This window comes from Labeo rohita, unplaced genomic scaffold (assembly GCF_022985175.1).
Source record: "Labeo rohita strain BAU-BD-2019 unplaced genomic scaffold, IGBB_LRoh.1.0 scaffold_73, whole genome shotgun sequence".
Taxonomy (NCBI): domain Eukaryota; kingdom Metazoa; phylum Chordata; class Actinopteri; order Cypriniformes; family Cyprinidae; genus Labeo; species Labeo rohita.
In genome coordinates this window covers 737,189-750,757 of record NW_026129667.1, presented here as the reverse complement: position 1 = coordinate 750,757, position 13,569 = coordinate 737,189, and the positions used below count along the sequence as shown (strand labels likewise).

Genomic DNA, 13,569 nt, shown 5'->3' with positions numbered 1-13,569 from the left:
CTAATGGAAATCAGTCAAACCTTCAGATTTGCGTGTGAAGATGGTAGACTGAGTATACAAACATTCAAAGAATTTACATGTATAAAGGGACGTGTATGTGACTCCTGCATGCTTGAGAAAATCTGTATAATATATATATATATATATATATATATATATATATAAAGCTTAAACCACTAATGTGCACTAATAAAATGTGTACCGGTCCAGAAAATGTTTTTTGAGATGTAATGTAGAATGTGAGTGTAAGGAGAACCTATCATATGTTACATCAGTTCAAATCAAATCTTTTTCCACATTTAATGTAGTATTAAAACCAACAAAATTTTATTATATACAATATAATATAACAGTCAATGTGAGCTTTTATAACATGTGAGTTAAAATATAAATACAGTTCGATATTATTCAAGTAGGTGGCGATATGCAACAAAGGCAGTCAGTCCGTCTCAAAATAGAGACCAAGAAAAAGACGAAGAACATTGCGACGTCACCGATTCTGACCAATAAAAAAAACAGAAAACAATGTCTAAACCGGTGAGCCCCGCCCCCTTTGTTCCTCAACATGGCAGTGTCCCGATTACCACCGGCAGCTCTGAGTCTCAAACAGGTAAAAGTCACGAAATCTCTCTGAGCGTGTGTGTAGATCATGACGAGTTTCACCACAGTGCTGGTAGTGCGCGTTCTTGCGTTCAAAAACTGGACGAAGCTCAGGTGAATGGAGCTGAACGCAGGGTTTTGAAAGCTTGACATAGTGTTTAAAGACATGTGTTCGATGCATTAATATATAGACCAGCAATTGAGAATGCGTCATGTGGTGTACGGCCATCTGTAGCTGTTATAGTCAAGTGAGTTTTCATATGTTGTGGTCAGTTTTTGCAGAGGCAGAAGGTTCTGGGTGTTTACAGAGATCTGCTCCGAACCATCCGCAAAATACCGAACGAGTCTGATCGCAGTTATTTAAGAGGGTGGGCCAGAGAAGAGTTCAAGAGGAACAAGAGCGAAACAGACCAGGTGGGCTCATTTTCTTCTGATTAGCAACTTGTAAATGTAGCATTACATCACTTGCACACCAATGCATCCTCTGCAGCGAACGGGTGCCGTCAGAATGAGAGTCCAAACATAAAAACATAACACTTTTGACTGGATGAAGTGATATTATGGACTTGTATTTTGGCTCATTTAAAGTTAAAATGCCTTAATGATGCAGGATTTAGCTTCATAAGATGTTAATTGATGGACTGGAGTGGTGTGGGTTACTTGTGGATTTTTGTGCTGTTTTGCGCCCATTGCCTGCAGAGGATCCATGGGTAAGCAAGTGAAGGAAAGCTACATTTCTCCAACTTTTTACTTATAAAAGAAGCAAACGCTCTGTATCTTCCCTAGTTAAAAAAGTAATAGATTTAAAATGCATTCATTTTATCCTAAGTATAGTTCAAGTCTATTAACATATTTACTGACATATCGCTTGGGACTTGATGATATAAAAATTGTAATTAAACTTTATTTGGAGTACTACTTGTGGACAATGCACGTTTCTTAATATTAAACCTAAAATGTGTTTTAATGTCACTATTGATGAGGATTGTGTGATCTTTAAATATTATTGGTCTTTAAATGCAAAAAAAAAAATTAAAGTGTACCAGATGTGTACTTGCAATAGTTCCACTTTAGCACAATCAAATATGTGACCCTGGATCACAAAACCAGTCGTAAGGGTGATTTATTTATTTATTTATTTGTTTTCTACAGCTTTATACATCATATGAAAGCTGAATAAATAAGCTTTTAATAAATAAATAAATAAATCTTTTTATTGATGTATAGTTTGTTAGAATAGGACAATATTTGGCCGAGATACAACTATTTAAAAATCAGGAATCTGAGGGTGCAAAAAAATCTAAATATTGAGAAAATCACCTTTAAAGTTCTTCAAATAATGTTCTTAACAATAGTATATTACTAATCAAAAATTAAGTTTTCATACATTTACAGTAGGCATTTTACAAAATATCTTAATGGAACATGATCTTTACTTAATTTCCTAATGATTTTTGCCATAAAAGAAAAATCAATCATTTTGACCCATACAATGTATTTTTTGGCTATTGCTACAAATAATCCCCAGCGATTTAAGACTGGTTTTGTGGTCCAGGGTCACATATACTTAAGTGTACCTTTAGTTGGACTTCAGCACTACTTCCACACAATTAGTGCATCAAGTAAAAATTAGGTGTTACTAATTACTTTAAGTATACCACTTTAGTGTACTAAAAGTATAGTTGTAGAGTATTTTAATTATTTACATAATATGTAAATGTATTTGTAATATACATAGCATGCAATAAATGTATTTTAAATACATTTTAGTATATTTATTTTTCACTAGGGTTGGATGGACTGAGGGGGATATGTTTTCAGCAAATTATTATTTTGGGTGAACTGTGGTAAACAGTTTTTGCAGTTTTTGCAGACAAAATCATGAAAAAGTCATGCAAAATGGGGCATGTTAAGCAGCAGAAAGCTGCTTGGGTTGAAAGTGACTGTTGTTGGTTGTGCCTCACACATCACTGTGATAGACAGTTGACCTTTTTGGACCCTTTTTGTTGGTGATCAGTAGGTCTCTGAGCTGTTGGTTTCTAGTTGGTGGTCTTACTCTGCCACAGTATCTAAGTGTACTAGGTAGTGAGTCACTTTTTCTGCGCTCCCGTAGGTAGTCACGCCACTGCTTTGCTTCTCACTCCAACAACCAACAGCATTTGTTGCAATGTAGTCAGAAATTGCCAGCTCTCATCTAAAATGAATGATGTTAGTTTGCTTTGTCGCAGTGAATGTCTGGGAGTGTGAGCCCTACTTACAACATTTCCCATTTATATGCATTGTAAATTTTGCATGGTTTTCCTCCTCAGGATGTGATTCGCATGATGATCACTCAAGCAAACAATCATCTGGAGGATTTGAGAAGATCTCTCGCGTTGGCTGGATGCTAGAACACCACAGACTGCCAATTCTGAGTTTATTTGGAAATGGAACTGAGATGTTCACATTTATTAAAAGGATAGTTCAGACAGAAATGATAACTCTGTCATCAGTTATTCACTCTCATGTCGTTTCAAACTCATGAGACTTTCATTCATCGTAATACAAGTGATGTTTGTAATCTTGTGTCTCTCCATTAAAAGTCCACACACCCGAAACTTTCATGCTTTAAAAAGTACAAAACAACTTCTATCCAAGGCTCCTGAGGAGGCACAATTCATATGAGAACAGTTTTAATTTAGACTTATTTTTTCCACATAAACATTGATCAACTTGTATACATAGAGCACATCAAATATGGTAAAAACAAGAACTAATATCTCGTAATACATGAGAACAAACCTTTTTGGTTTATATGTGAATATAAATGTTATAAAGCACTGTGTCTGTTCAGAAGACCTTGTCTGTCAGTATTAATGTTTTAATGTGTCCGTGTTGGGAGCGATTGAATTTTAAATTGAGGAACAGAAATCTCAGGTTTCGTTAAAATATCTTCATTTGTGTTACTTATGGGTTTGGAATGACGCAAGTGTGAATACCTGATGACAGAATTGCCATTTTTGGATGAATTATCCTTTTAAAAAAAGCACACTGTAATGTTGAAAGAAAATCTGACATTTTATTGTGTATATATATTTATAATGCATGAGTGCGCATTCTTTTACTTTGCCAAATATTAATAAACGCCAAATACATTAACTTTTCTGAGTCATAATTACTTATGAAATGTCTGTGATATCTGCATTTAGTTTCTGCATTATTATTCCAGCTAACGCTACCTTGTGAAAACCGGTGAACCAACCTCATTGATCCGAAACCATGATCCAGTACCTGTCATGGCATGATACAAAGTGTTTTTCTACCTCAAAGCTGTTTTTAAAATCCATCATTACAAGCTGTGGAAAAATATGAAACCGTAAATCTGTGCAAACGGTCATGTCTCTCAAATAACCTAAAGAACAGAGATGCCGTAAGGACGTTACAGTCTGCCGCAGAGCACAACATCCTTACAGTGAAGCATTATGGCACAAGAGGAGAGGACTTATTTTATAGCTGCATTTGCTGATGGAAAATGTGCAAAATGTTAACCATTGTTATCTTGTATATGAAGTACCAGTGCAGCTTCTGTTAAATATGTAACTGTATATTATCAAACTACAATAGATTCAATTGATGTATGGTTTGTTAGAATATCATAATTGGCCAAGATATAACTATTTAAAAATCTGGAATCTCAAAGTGCAAAAAAATCTAAATTTGAGTAAAATTGAGTAAATCACCTTTAAAATTGTCCAAATGAAGTTCTTAGCAATGCATATTACTAATCAAAAATTAAGTTTTGATATATTTACAGTGGTACTTAAAACAGTAGTACTTTACTTAATATCCTAATGATTTTTGGCTTAAAAGAAAAATTGATCATTATTACAAATATACCTGTGCTACTTAAGACTGGTTTTGTGGGCCAGGGTCACATACAGGTCCTTCTCAAAAAATTAGCATATTGTGATAAAGTTCATTATTTTCTGTAATGTACTGATAAACATTAGACTTTCATATATTTTAGATTCATTACACACAACTGAAGTAGTTCAAGCCTTTTATTGTTTTAATATTGATGATTTTGGCATACAGCTCATGAAAACCCAAAATTCCTATCTCAAAAAATTAGCATATTTCATCCGACCAATAAAAGAAAAGTGTTTTTAATAAACAGTCAACCTTCAAATAATTATGTTCAGTTATGCACTCAATACTTGGTCGGGAATCCTTTTGCAGAAATGACTGCTTCAATGCGGCGTGGCATGGAGGCAATCAGCCTGTGGCACTGCTGAGGTGTTATGGAGGCCCAGGATGCTTCGATAGCGGCCTTAAGCTCATCCAGAGTGTTGGGTCTTGCGTCTCTCAACTTTCTCTTCACAATATCCCACAGATTCTCTATGGGGTTCAGGTCAGGAGAGTTGGCAAGCCAATTGAGCACAGTAATACCATGGTCAGTAAACCATTTACCAGTGGTTTTGGCACTGTGAGCAGGTGCCAGGTCGTGCTGAAAAATGAAATCTTCATCTCCATAAAGCTTTTCAGCAGATGGAAGCATGAAGTGCTCCAAAATCTCCTGATAGCTAGCTGCATTGACCCTGCCCTTGATAAAATACAGTGGACCAACACCAGCAGCTGACATGGCACCCCAGACCATCACTGACTGTGGGTACTTGACACTGTACTTCAGGCATTTTGGCATTTCCCTCTCCCCAGTCTTCCTCCAGACTCTGGCACCTTGATTTCCGAATGACATGCAAAATTTGCTTTCATCCGAAAAAAGTACTTTGGACCACTGAGCAACAGTCCAGTGCTGCTTCTCTGTAGCCCAGGTCAGGCGCTTCTGCCGCTGTTTCTGGTTCAAAAGTGGCTTGACCTGGGGAATGCGGCACCTGTAGCCCATTTCCTGCACACGCCTGTACACGGTGGCTCTGGATGTTTCTACTCCAGACTCAGTCCACTGCTTCCGCAGGTCCCCCAAGGTCTGGAATCGGTCCTTCTCCACAATCTTCCTCAGGGTCCGGTCACCTCTTCTCGTTGTGCAGCGTTTTCTGCCACACTTTTTCCTTCCCACAGACTTCCCACTGAGGTGCCTTGATACAGCACTCTGGGAACAGCCTATTCGTTCAGAAATTTCTTTCTGTGTCTTACCCTCTTGCTTGAGGGTGTCAATGATGGCCTTCTGGACAGCAGTCAGGTCGGCAGTCTTACCCATGATTGCGGTTTTGAGTAATGAACCAGGCTGGGAGTTTTTAAAAGCCTCAGGAGTCTTTTGCAGGTGTTTAGAGTTAATTAGTTGATTCAGATGATTAGGTTAATAGCTCGTTTAGAGAACCTTTTCATGATATGCTAATTTTTTGAGATAGGAATTTTGGGTTTTCATGAGCTGTATGCCAAAATCATCAATATTAAAACAATAAAAGGCTTGAACTACTTCAGTTGTGTGTAATGAATCTAAAATATATGAAAGTCTAATGTTTATCAGTACATTACAGAAAATAATGAACTTTATCACAATATGCTAATTTTTTGAGAAGGACCTGTATGTAATGATACAAATTTCACTCTTGTAATATGTGACGTTATAAAGACAAACTGGACTTTATGGCCATTTGAATAACAAAAAAATTGTTTTCAGCCAGAGATGATAGATGGACATTTTTTTTTTCAACTAATTTACAAAGATGTAGTTTATTAAACATTAATTTGTGACAGATCACACAGCTTTATGACAGTATATAATAATGTTCCCTTTGAAGCAGCTGTAAACAATTACTGTGGTAGTGGAACATGTATATAAAAAACAAAACATGGTTATTACATATTAATTGTTAACATTTGTTAAAACATGCATCAAAACCACCTTGACAACATAATTCAGCAACATCAATATCCACTGGCACTGACGTCAGGGTAACTTTAAACAGCAGTTTGAAATCATAGCGAACATGATTATTTTTTACTTTCTTGATCATTTCAACAGTACTCCATCTACACATAATAGATCGGTCTTCATGGAGCAGTGTGAGGATAAGTTCAAGTGCACAGTGGTAAAATGAACCAGCATTTGTGAATCTTTAACGTCAATGTGAAATGACATTCATATTTGACTGGGTGGTATAAAGTGGGCTTTTCATAGCAGAATGTGTAACGTGTCATTTTTTGCTGCCTCGACATCTCAGTATAGATTTTAACCTCAACACAACACCAGCCTCAAAACACAGAAAGGGACAGACTTTTCCCTGCCCATGTGTTGTGAATTTTGTTAAACGAATGATTAAGAACTGTTAAGTTTGATGTCTTATCTACCAAATGAAACATTCACACGTGTAAATCTGTTACAAACACTTATTTAATTGAATGTTTTTATACCCACCCTACAAACTACATCAAAGTTCTCAATTAAACATCACAGGTTAAGACATTTCATTTTGTGCAAAAAAGTCCATATACAAAGATGTTACAAAATAAACTAATACTTGCTTATATCACAGCACTTCTTGTGATGGATTTTGTTACTTTTATTTGTCAGTGTTTCAGTGTTCACTGGTTTTGATCTGGCAAACCTCCAAAGTAGCGGCATGATTTAGACACTTTTAAATTCTACAGTATATGTGACGTTTTTGTTCTTTGAATTTGCTTTTACAATAAAACAGACTTATCTTTGTAGTGCATTATCAAAGTGGTTAAAACCTGGAGTTTGAACAGACCTTTGGCAGTGACGGTTTGTCATGATGTTACGTCTGTAAAGTCAGATACACAACCCATGCATGTATGCAAGCACAGACACAAATTTTTGAATTTTTGAACAGGACTCTGACATTCCGTTCAGTTCCGCTGTACATAAAGTGCATTCTTGTGTTACTCTGGCGGCAACAAACCTCAGCAGACGGTTTATGCTAATGCCCACTATAGCGCTTCCTGTAACAGCGCTAAGAATGCGTTTGCCCTCTGTTATGAACTGCGTAATGGCAAATGAAATCAAACTCGTGTAGCTTGAAGCGTTTGCGTTAGAGTATGTTTCAGCTCTAAATCTGTTTAAATGTTACTTCTCCTGACGTTTGCTACTGCAGTGTTATCTTCACGTGTTAGCTGCTCTATCGAACTTCACTAATGCATCCAGAAGTTACAGTGTCTGCTACGCCAGTGGTATCTTATGTACTAGCTCTCCTCCTGTTTGTTAGTTCTCAGCAGTCTGAGTTCATCCTCAAGGTAGCTTATTCTGTCCAGCAGAGCGGCTCTGTCAGCCTGGGCTCTCTGGTTAGCTTGCCAGCGTGCTTCTTCGATCTTGCGTTCATACCAGCGCTCCATCTGCAGAGTCACTGCCTCAAAAAAGTACTGCGTAACCTCCAACGCGTGCATGTTTTCCCGCTCCTGGGCGAAGGAAGCCTCGGCCGTGTGCGGGTCTCCTGAACTTGTCGTGGTTTGAGTGTTCTGTTTGCTCTTTGTTCTTTGCTGGGAGCGTCTTTTGAGGTTCCTGTGCTCGGAGCACTGATCGGGGACAGGTCTCAGCTCCAGACTCAAATCCTGAGGCTCTTCTGGCGCTCTGTGAGGGTCACTACAGGCCCGGGATCGTTGTTTAGGTCGAACTATACAAGGAGACTGGGGAGCAGATTGATTCTGCGAAGACTGCTTATCTGAAAAGACAGAGAGCAGCTTGAGAAGGCATCCGCCACAGTTGTTAAATAATATTAATCTTTTTACTATGGCCTGACTTTTAGTAATTAATTAGCTTTACTATTTAATTGCAAGTAATTAAACTCACAGCTTCACTATAGTAGAGGGACACTGCACAGACACAATTCTCACACACATTAATTCAAATGTTAGAATTAATTTGGAGAAATGTAGCATTTTATCACTTGCTCACCAATGGATCCTCTGCAGTAAATGGGTGCCGTCAAAATGAGAATCCAAACAGCTGATAAAAACATCACAATAATCCACAAGTAAACCACATCACTCCAGTCCACCAATTAACATCTTGTGAAGCCAAAAGCTTTGTGTTTGTAAGAAATGAATCCATCATTAAGATGTTTTTAACTTCAAACTTCTGCTTGTGGCTAATACACGAGTCTTCTATCTAAAGTATTGCTGTCTCCAGTAGAAAACTGTCATCTCCTCTGAATAAGGAGAGAAATATGCACAGATCAAGTTCTGTTCAAAACAGTCCAAAACAAATACGTGGGCGAATTATGATGTGAGAGGACAACAGATGACTTTTTCACTAGAGGAAGCTTTATTACGAATAACAGACTCAAATTTTAGCCAGAAGCAACAGTTTGAGATTAAAATGCCTTAATGATGGATTTGTTTCTTACAGAGTTTGGCTTCACAAGACATTAATTGATGGACTGGAGTGGTGTGGATTACTTGTGCATTATTGTGATGTTTTTATCAGCTGTTTGTACTCTTATTCTGACGGCACCCATTCATTGCAGAGAATTCATTTGTGAGCAATGATACAGTTCTCAAAATCTGATTAAGAACCAAACTTATCTACATCTTGAATGGCCTGAGGATAAGTCAATGTTCAGTAATTTTCATTTTTGGGTCAGCTATTCCTTCTATGTGGGCAAAATGCTAGATCGAATGACCTGCTGTGCATCAGGTGGTCCTTTGCCTCTACGATGTGCATTAAAATTGTGCAATGCACACCTACCCATTGGTTATCCCTTACTTAATGTAAAAACTAATACAATCTATTTTTAAAGATCTTGGAGAGACATCCTTAAGAAAAACAAACAAACAAAACCCTGTGTTGATGTTTAATGGTGATATATGACATAATTAAATATATTTAATTTCAACATTTGCAACAGCTCATTATATATGTATAATACAAATGCTATGAAAATATACTTATTCATGAAATAAATTTTGTCTGCTGTATCCCTCCATATGTGTGTAAAGATGTTCAATTTTGTATTGTTTTACTTCTAATAACAGTACATTACACATACAGTTGAGGTCAAAAGTTTACATATACCTTGCAGAATGTGCAAAATGTTTATCTTATCAAAATAAGAGGGATCATACGAAAATGCATTTAGTCATTTTTTTTAATTAGTTCTGACCTGAATAAGATATTTCACATAAAAGATGTTTACATATAGTCCACAAGAGAAAATAATAGGGGGTGAAAACTTTTTGAATTTGAAGATCAGGATAAATGTAACTTATTTTGTCTTCTGGGAAACTTCTGGGAAAGTATCTTCTGTAGCTTATAAAGGGCAGTACTAAATGAAAAAATATGATATTTGGGCTAAATAGGAAAAATGTACACATCTTTATTCTGTTCAAAAGTTTACACTCCTGACGATGCATCGTGAGTGTTTAATCCTTCTGTAATAGTTGCATATGAGTCTCTCAGTTGTCCTTTATAAATTCAACTATTATTTTCTCTTTGGACTATATGTAAACATCTTTTATGTTAAATATCTTATTCAGGTCAGAACTAAATAAAAATGACATGCATTTTGTATGATCCCTCTTATTTTGATAAGATAATAAACATTTTGCAGATTCTGCAAGGTGTATGTAAACGTTTGACCTCAACTGTATATGTTACATAACATTTACGTAAGCCTATATCCAAATGAGGACAAGCACAAGAAAACCATTAATGCTGCATGCAGTGCTGTCTGTGTGAGATGAGCCAGAAAATCTGTTTTGCTCATCTGTGTGTGTATAACAGTAAGAAACACAGCTGAATTTGTGTGTGTGTGACTGTTCATTCATCCATCTAGTCATGAGGATCATACCCGGTGAGACGCGGTCCACCTCAATCACATAGTAACCGGCTGATCCATCCTCAGGACTCGTGGACGCCGCTCCAGTCTCTCTTCCATCTTTCGCCTCTGGTTGATTTGTTGATGGAGAGTAACATGCTTTGGTACCAGATGTATCCAATACAGCTGTGTAGGAATGGGGATCACAATCTGAATGCGTGTCGGTGAGGGATGAGGAGCGCTGTAACTTGGTGGTGCTGCGATCGCCAGAAAGTCGTGTCTCCAAACTTTGGATCTTAGAAAGGCACCAGTTCTTGAGATCGTTGACTACTGATGTCTGCTTACAAAGACAGTAATTCAAAGACTATCCCATGACCACTAAAAGCTAGATATTATTCCTTTTACATCTAGACAAAGACAGCACTCTATGTTTCACATGCATGTAAAATGGAAATTATGAAAATGTGATTATCTGTAAAAAAAAAAATTTGGTTAATATTACCTGTCTTTTTTCTCCTTCCAAGCGTTCTTGTATGGCTCGCTTGTCAATGCGATGTAAACATTCAATCCTCTCAGCAGACACTCTCTCTAACGTGATCTTATCTAGAGCTCTGATCTGAAATTGCAAACATAATAGTCAAAAAAACATCATAGGCTATGTACATAAAACACTCAATAGAACGGCCAATGAAAGTTCAAACAGATAAATACACATAGGTGCATGCAGCACAAGGATTGGCCATTAGCAATTGAAATTATGGGCTGAATTTGTTTAAATAGTTTGAATCTGGGAAATGTTTTGACAAATCAAAAGTTTTGTCATAATGTAAAATAGATCCACTGGTGGCTTTAAACATGTTTGAAAAGTTGCATTACAGTGCTTGGCCCCTTAATGAGGACCCATTGATTATTATTTTCAGATTAAGCTCAGATGTTTATGTTGGTTTCATAAAGTCTAGGTGTTTTGCACCTGATGTTTGTTCTTGCGCTCCATTTGGCCCATCTTGCTGTTCATGAGCTCTTGTACAGTGTGAATCTCTGACTGCATTTCCTCTTTCGTAGCCATGAGCTGATTCTCCAGTTTGTTAATGAGAGGTTCACACCTGCAGCCATTCACTGGGGCCTGTAATGGAAATTACATATATTCAAGAATCAATAATAAATTAAAATAGCTATTTACTGCATGAGATATTTGCCATTTTTCACCTTTTGGAGAAAATACTGGCCAACAGACAAACTACTTAAAAAAGTGACAGCACTATTAAGGACGGTGTTTCTTTCTTTAAAGAATTGTACATATAAATAAATTAATCTAACAAATGAAACTTCAAAAGTATAAAGTAAATTTTCCTTAAAAACAACAACAACAACAACAACAACAACAAAAACAATTACTAAATATATTTAAAAATTCCAAAGTAGGGGAATTTGGGATAAACTTTTAAAAATGTCTTTAATTAATTGCAATTATTAGCTGTAATCTATTAACTGTCTATTAACTGATTCAAACTAATAAAAGTGATTTTCAATAGAGTGCTAATTGAGAAATAAATCAGTTTAATCTGATGGTGAAACTGGTTCCTCGCCTGCATGATCTTGCCATCTTTGCCTCTGTAGAGAGTATAGAGCTGGTACGCCTTGTAGTTATGAGGAGGAGGAGGAACAGCCAATGATCTCTCTGGTTTACTCTTCTTTTTATGATCACTGGGTTTATTTTGTCTTCGAATGAGGGCATCTGATGACGATAGCTGCAAAAAAAACCCACAAGAAAGCGATGCCACAGTTGCTGGAAGCAGCACTTGTAAGGAGACTACTTACGTATTTACATTCTATCCTTACTGCAATATAAACGCAGACAGTGTGCCATAAGACTCTGCACTTCACATATGATATAAATCCCATATTACACCTAGTTGATTATACATTATTCTCTAAACTAGAAAATGCATGCATGACATACCCTCTCTTTGACTTTCTTCTCACTGTTTTTGTTTGGACGTGCCTCTGTGACACACACACTCTCATTCCGGCGTAGAGAATTTTCACTTCCATGAGTGTCATTCGCAGGAGATGCACTGTCCTGCACAAACACGGGAGTAAAGCCACACAAAGCAGATTTAATCACGGTAATTATGCAGGCCTGAGAGTACTAAACATTGTTAGCTAAAGGCCTAAAATTAAACAAATATTTAAAATCACTTCACATTCTTCACATTCTTCAAAGATGTTTACATATAGTCAAAAGAAAATAATAGTTGATTTTATTTTTAAATGACCCCATTCAAAAGTTTACATACACTTGATTTTTAATATTGTGTTGTTACCTGAATGATTTTTACCTGAATTTATCTTTTAACACTGAGGACAACTGACTCATATGCAAGTATTCACAGTGCTCACTGATGCTCCAGAAGCAAACACAATGTGTTAAGAGCTGGGGCTAAAAACTTCTGAACAGAATGAAGATGTGTACATTTTTCTTATTTTGCCTAAATATCATGTTTTTGTCATTTAGTAATGCCCTTCAGAAGCTACAGAAGATACTTACATGTTTCCCAGAAAACAAAATAAGTTACATTTATCCTGATCTTCAAATTCAAAAAGTTTTCACGCCCAGCTCTGAAAGGAGAAGTCCACTTCCAAAACAAAGATTCACATGTAATGTACTCACCCCCTTGTCATCCAAGATGTTCATGTCTTTCTTTCTTCAGTCGTAAAGAAATTATGTTTTTTGAGGAAAACATCTCTGCATTTTTCTCCATATAATGGACTGATATGGTGCCCCGAGTTTGAACTTCCAAAATGCAGTTTAAATGCGGCTTCAGATGATCCCAAATGCAGTTGTAAATGATCCCAGCTGAGAAAGAAGGGTCTTATCTAGTGTAACGATCGGTTATTTTAATAAAAAGAATACAGTTTACATACGTTTTAATGTCAAACGCTCGTCTTATCTTGCTCTCGCTGAACTCTGTGTGTTCTGGCTCAAGAAGGTATTTTCTCGTATTTTCTCCCTCAACTTCAAAAATCATCCTATATCGCAGTTTTACCTTTTTTGTTAAGGGTGTTTGATCTTCTTTGCATGTTCACTTTGGCTGGGTCGGCACTTCTGCAGTGATGTAGGATGAATTTGAAATGATTTTTGAAGTTGAGGGAGAAAAAATTGGAGTTTTTCGACATACCCTAACTGTCTTGAACCAGAATACACAGAGTTCAGGGAGAGACAAGACGAGCGTTTGAGATTAAAAAGTATATAAATTGT

The 13,569-nt window shown here is 36.7% G+C and overlaps 2 protein-coding genes across 2 annotated transcripts in view; one reads left to right on the top strand and one right to left on the bottom strand.

Moving 5' to 3' along the window:
• Positions 1-491: 491 nt before the first annotated feature.
• On the top strand, positions 492-3,312 carry lyrm2 (LYR motif containing 2). Its single transcript, XM_051104466.1, has 3 exons — positions 492-610; positions 874-1,014; positions 2,910-3,312. Exons 1-3 carry the CDS (start codon positions 566-568, stop codon positions 2,988-2,990), a joined length of 267 nt encoding a protein of 88 aa, XP_050960423.1. The 5' UTR covers positions 492-565; the 3' UTR covers positions 2,991-3,312.
• A 3,601-nt stretch (positions 3,313-6,913) lies between these two features.
• Positions 6,914-13,569, bottom strand: part of ankrd6b (ankyrin repeat domain 6b) — a 32,463-nt gene continuing 25,807 nt past the window's right edge. Inside the window, exons 11-16 of the mRNA XM_051104501.1 lie at positions 12,271-12,390; positions 11,897-12,058; positions 11,281-11,433; positions 10,813-10,926; positions 10,344-10,647; positions 6,914-8,216 (exon numbers count right to left, since the gene is read on the bottom strand). Of these exons, the coding sequence (XP_050960458.1) occupies positions 7,741-8,216; positions 10,344-10,647; positions 10,813-10,926; positions 11,281-11,433; positions 11,897-12,058; positions 12,271-12,390 (1,329 nt within the window). The 3' untranslated portion in view covers positions 6,914-7,740. The remainder of the gene's footprint in view (positions 8,217-10,343; positions 10,648-10,812; positions 10,927-11,280; positions 11,434-11,896; positions 12,059-12,270; positions 12,391-13,569) is intronic.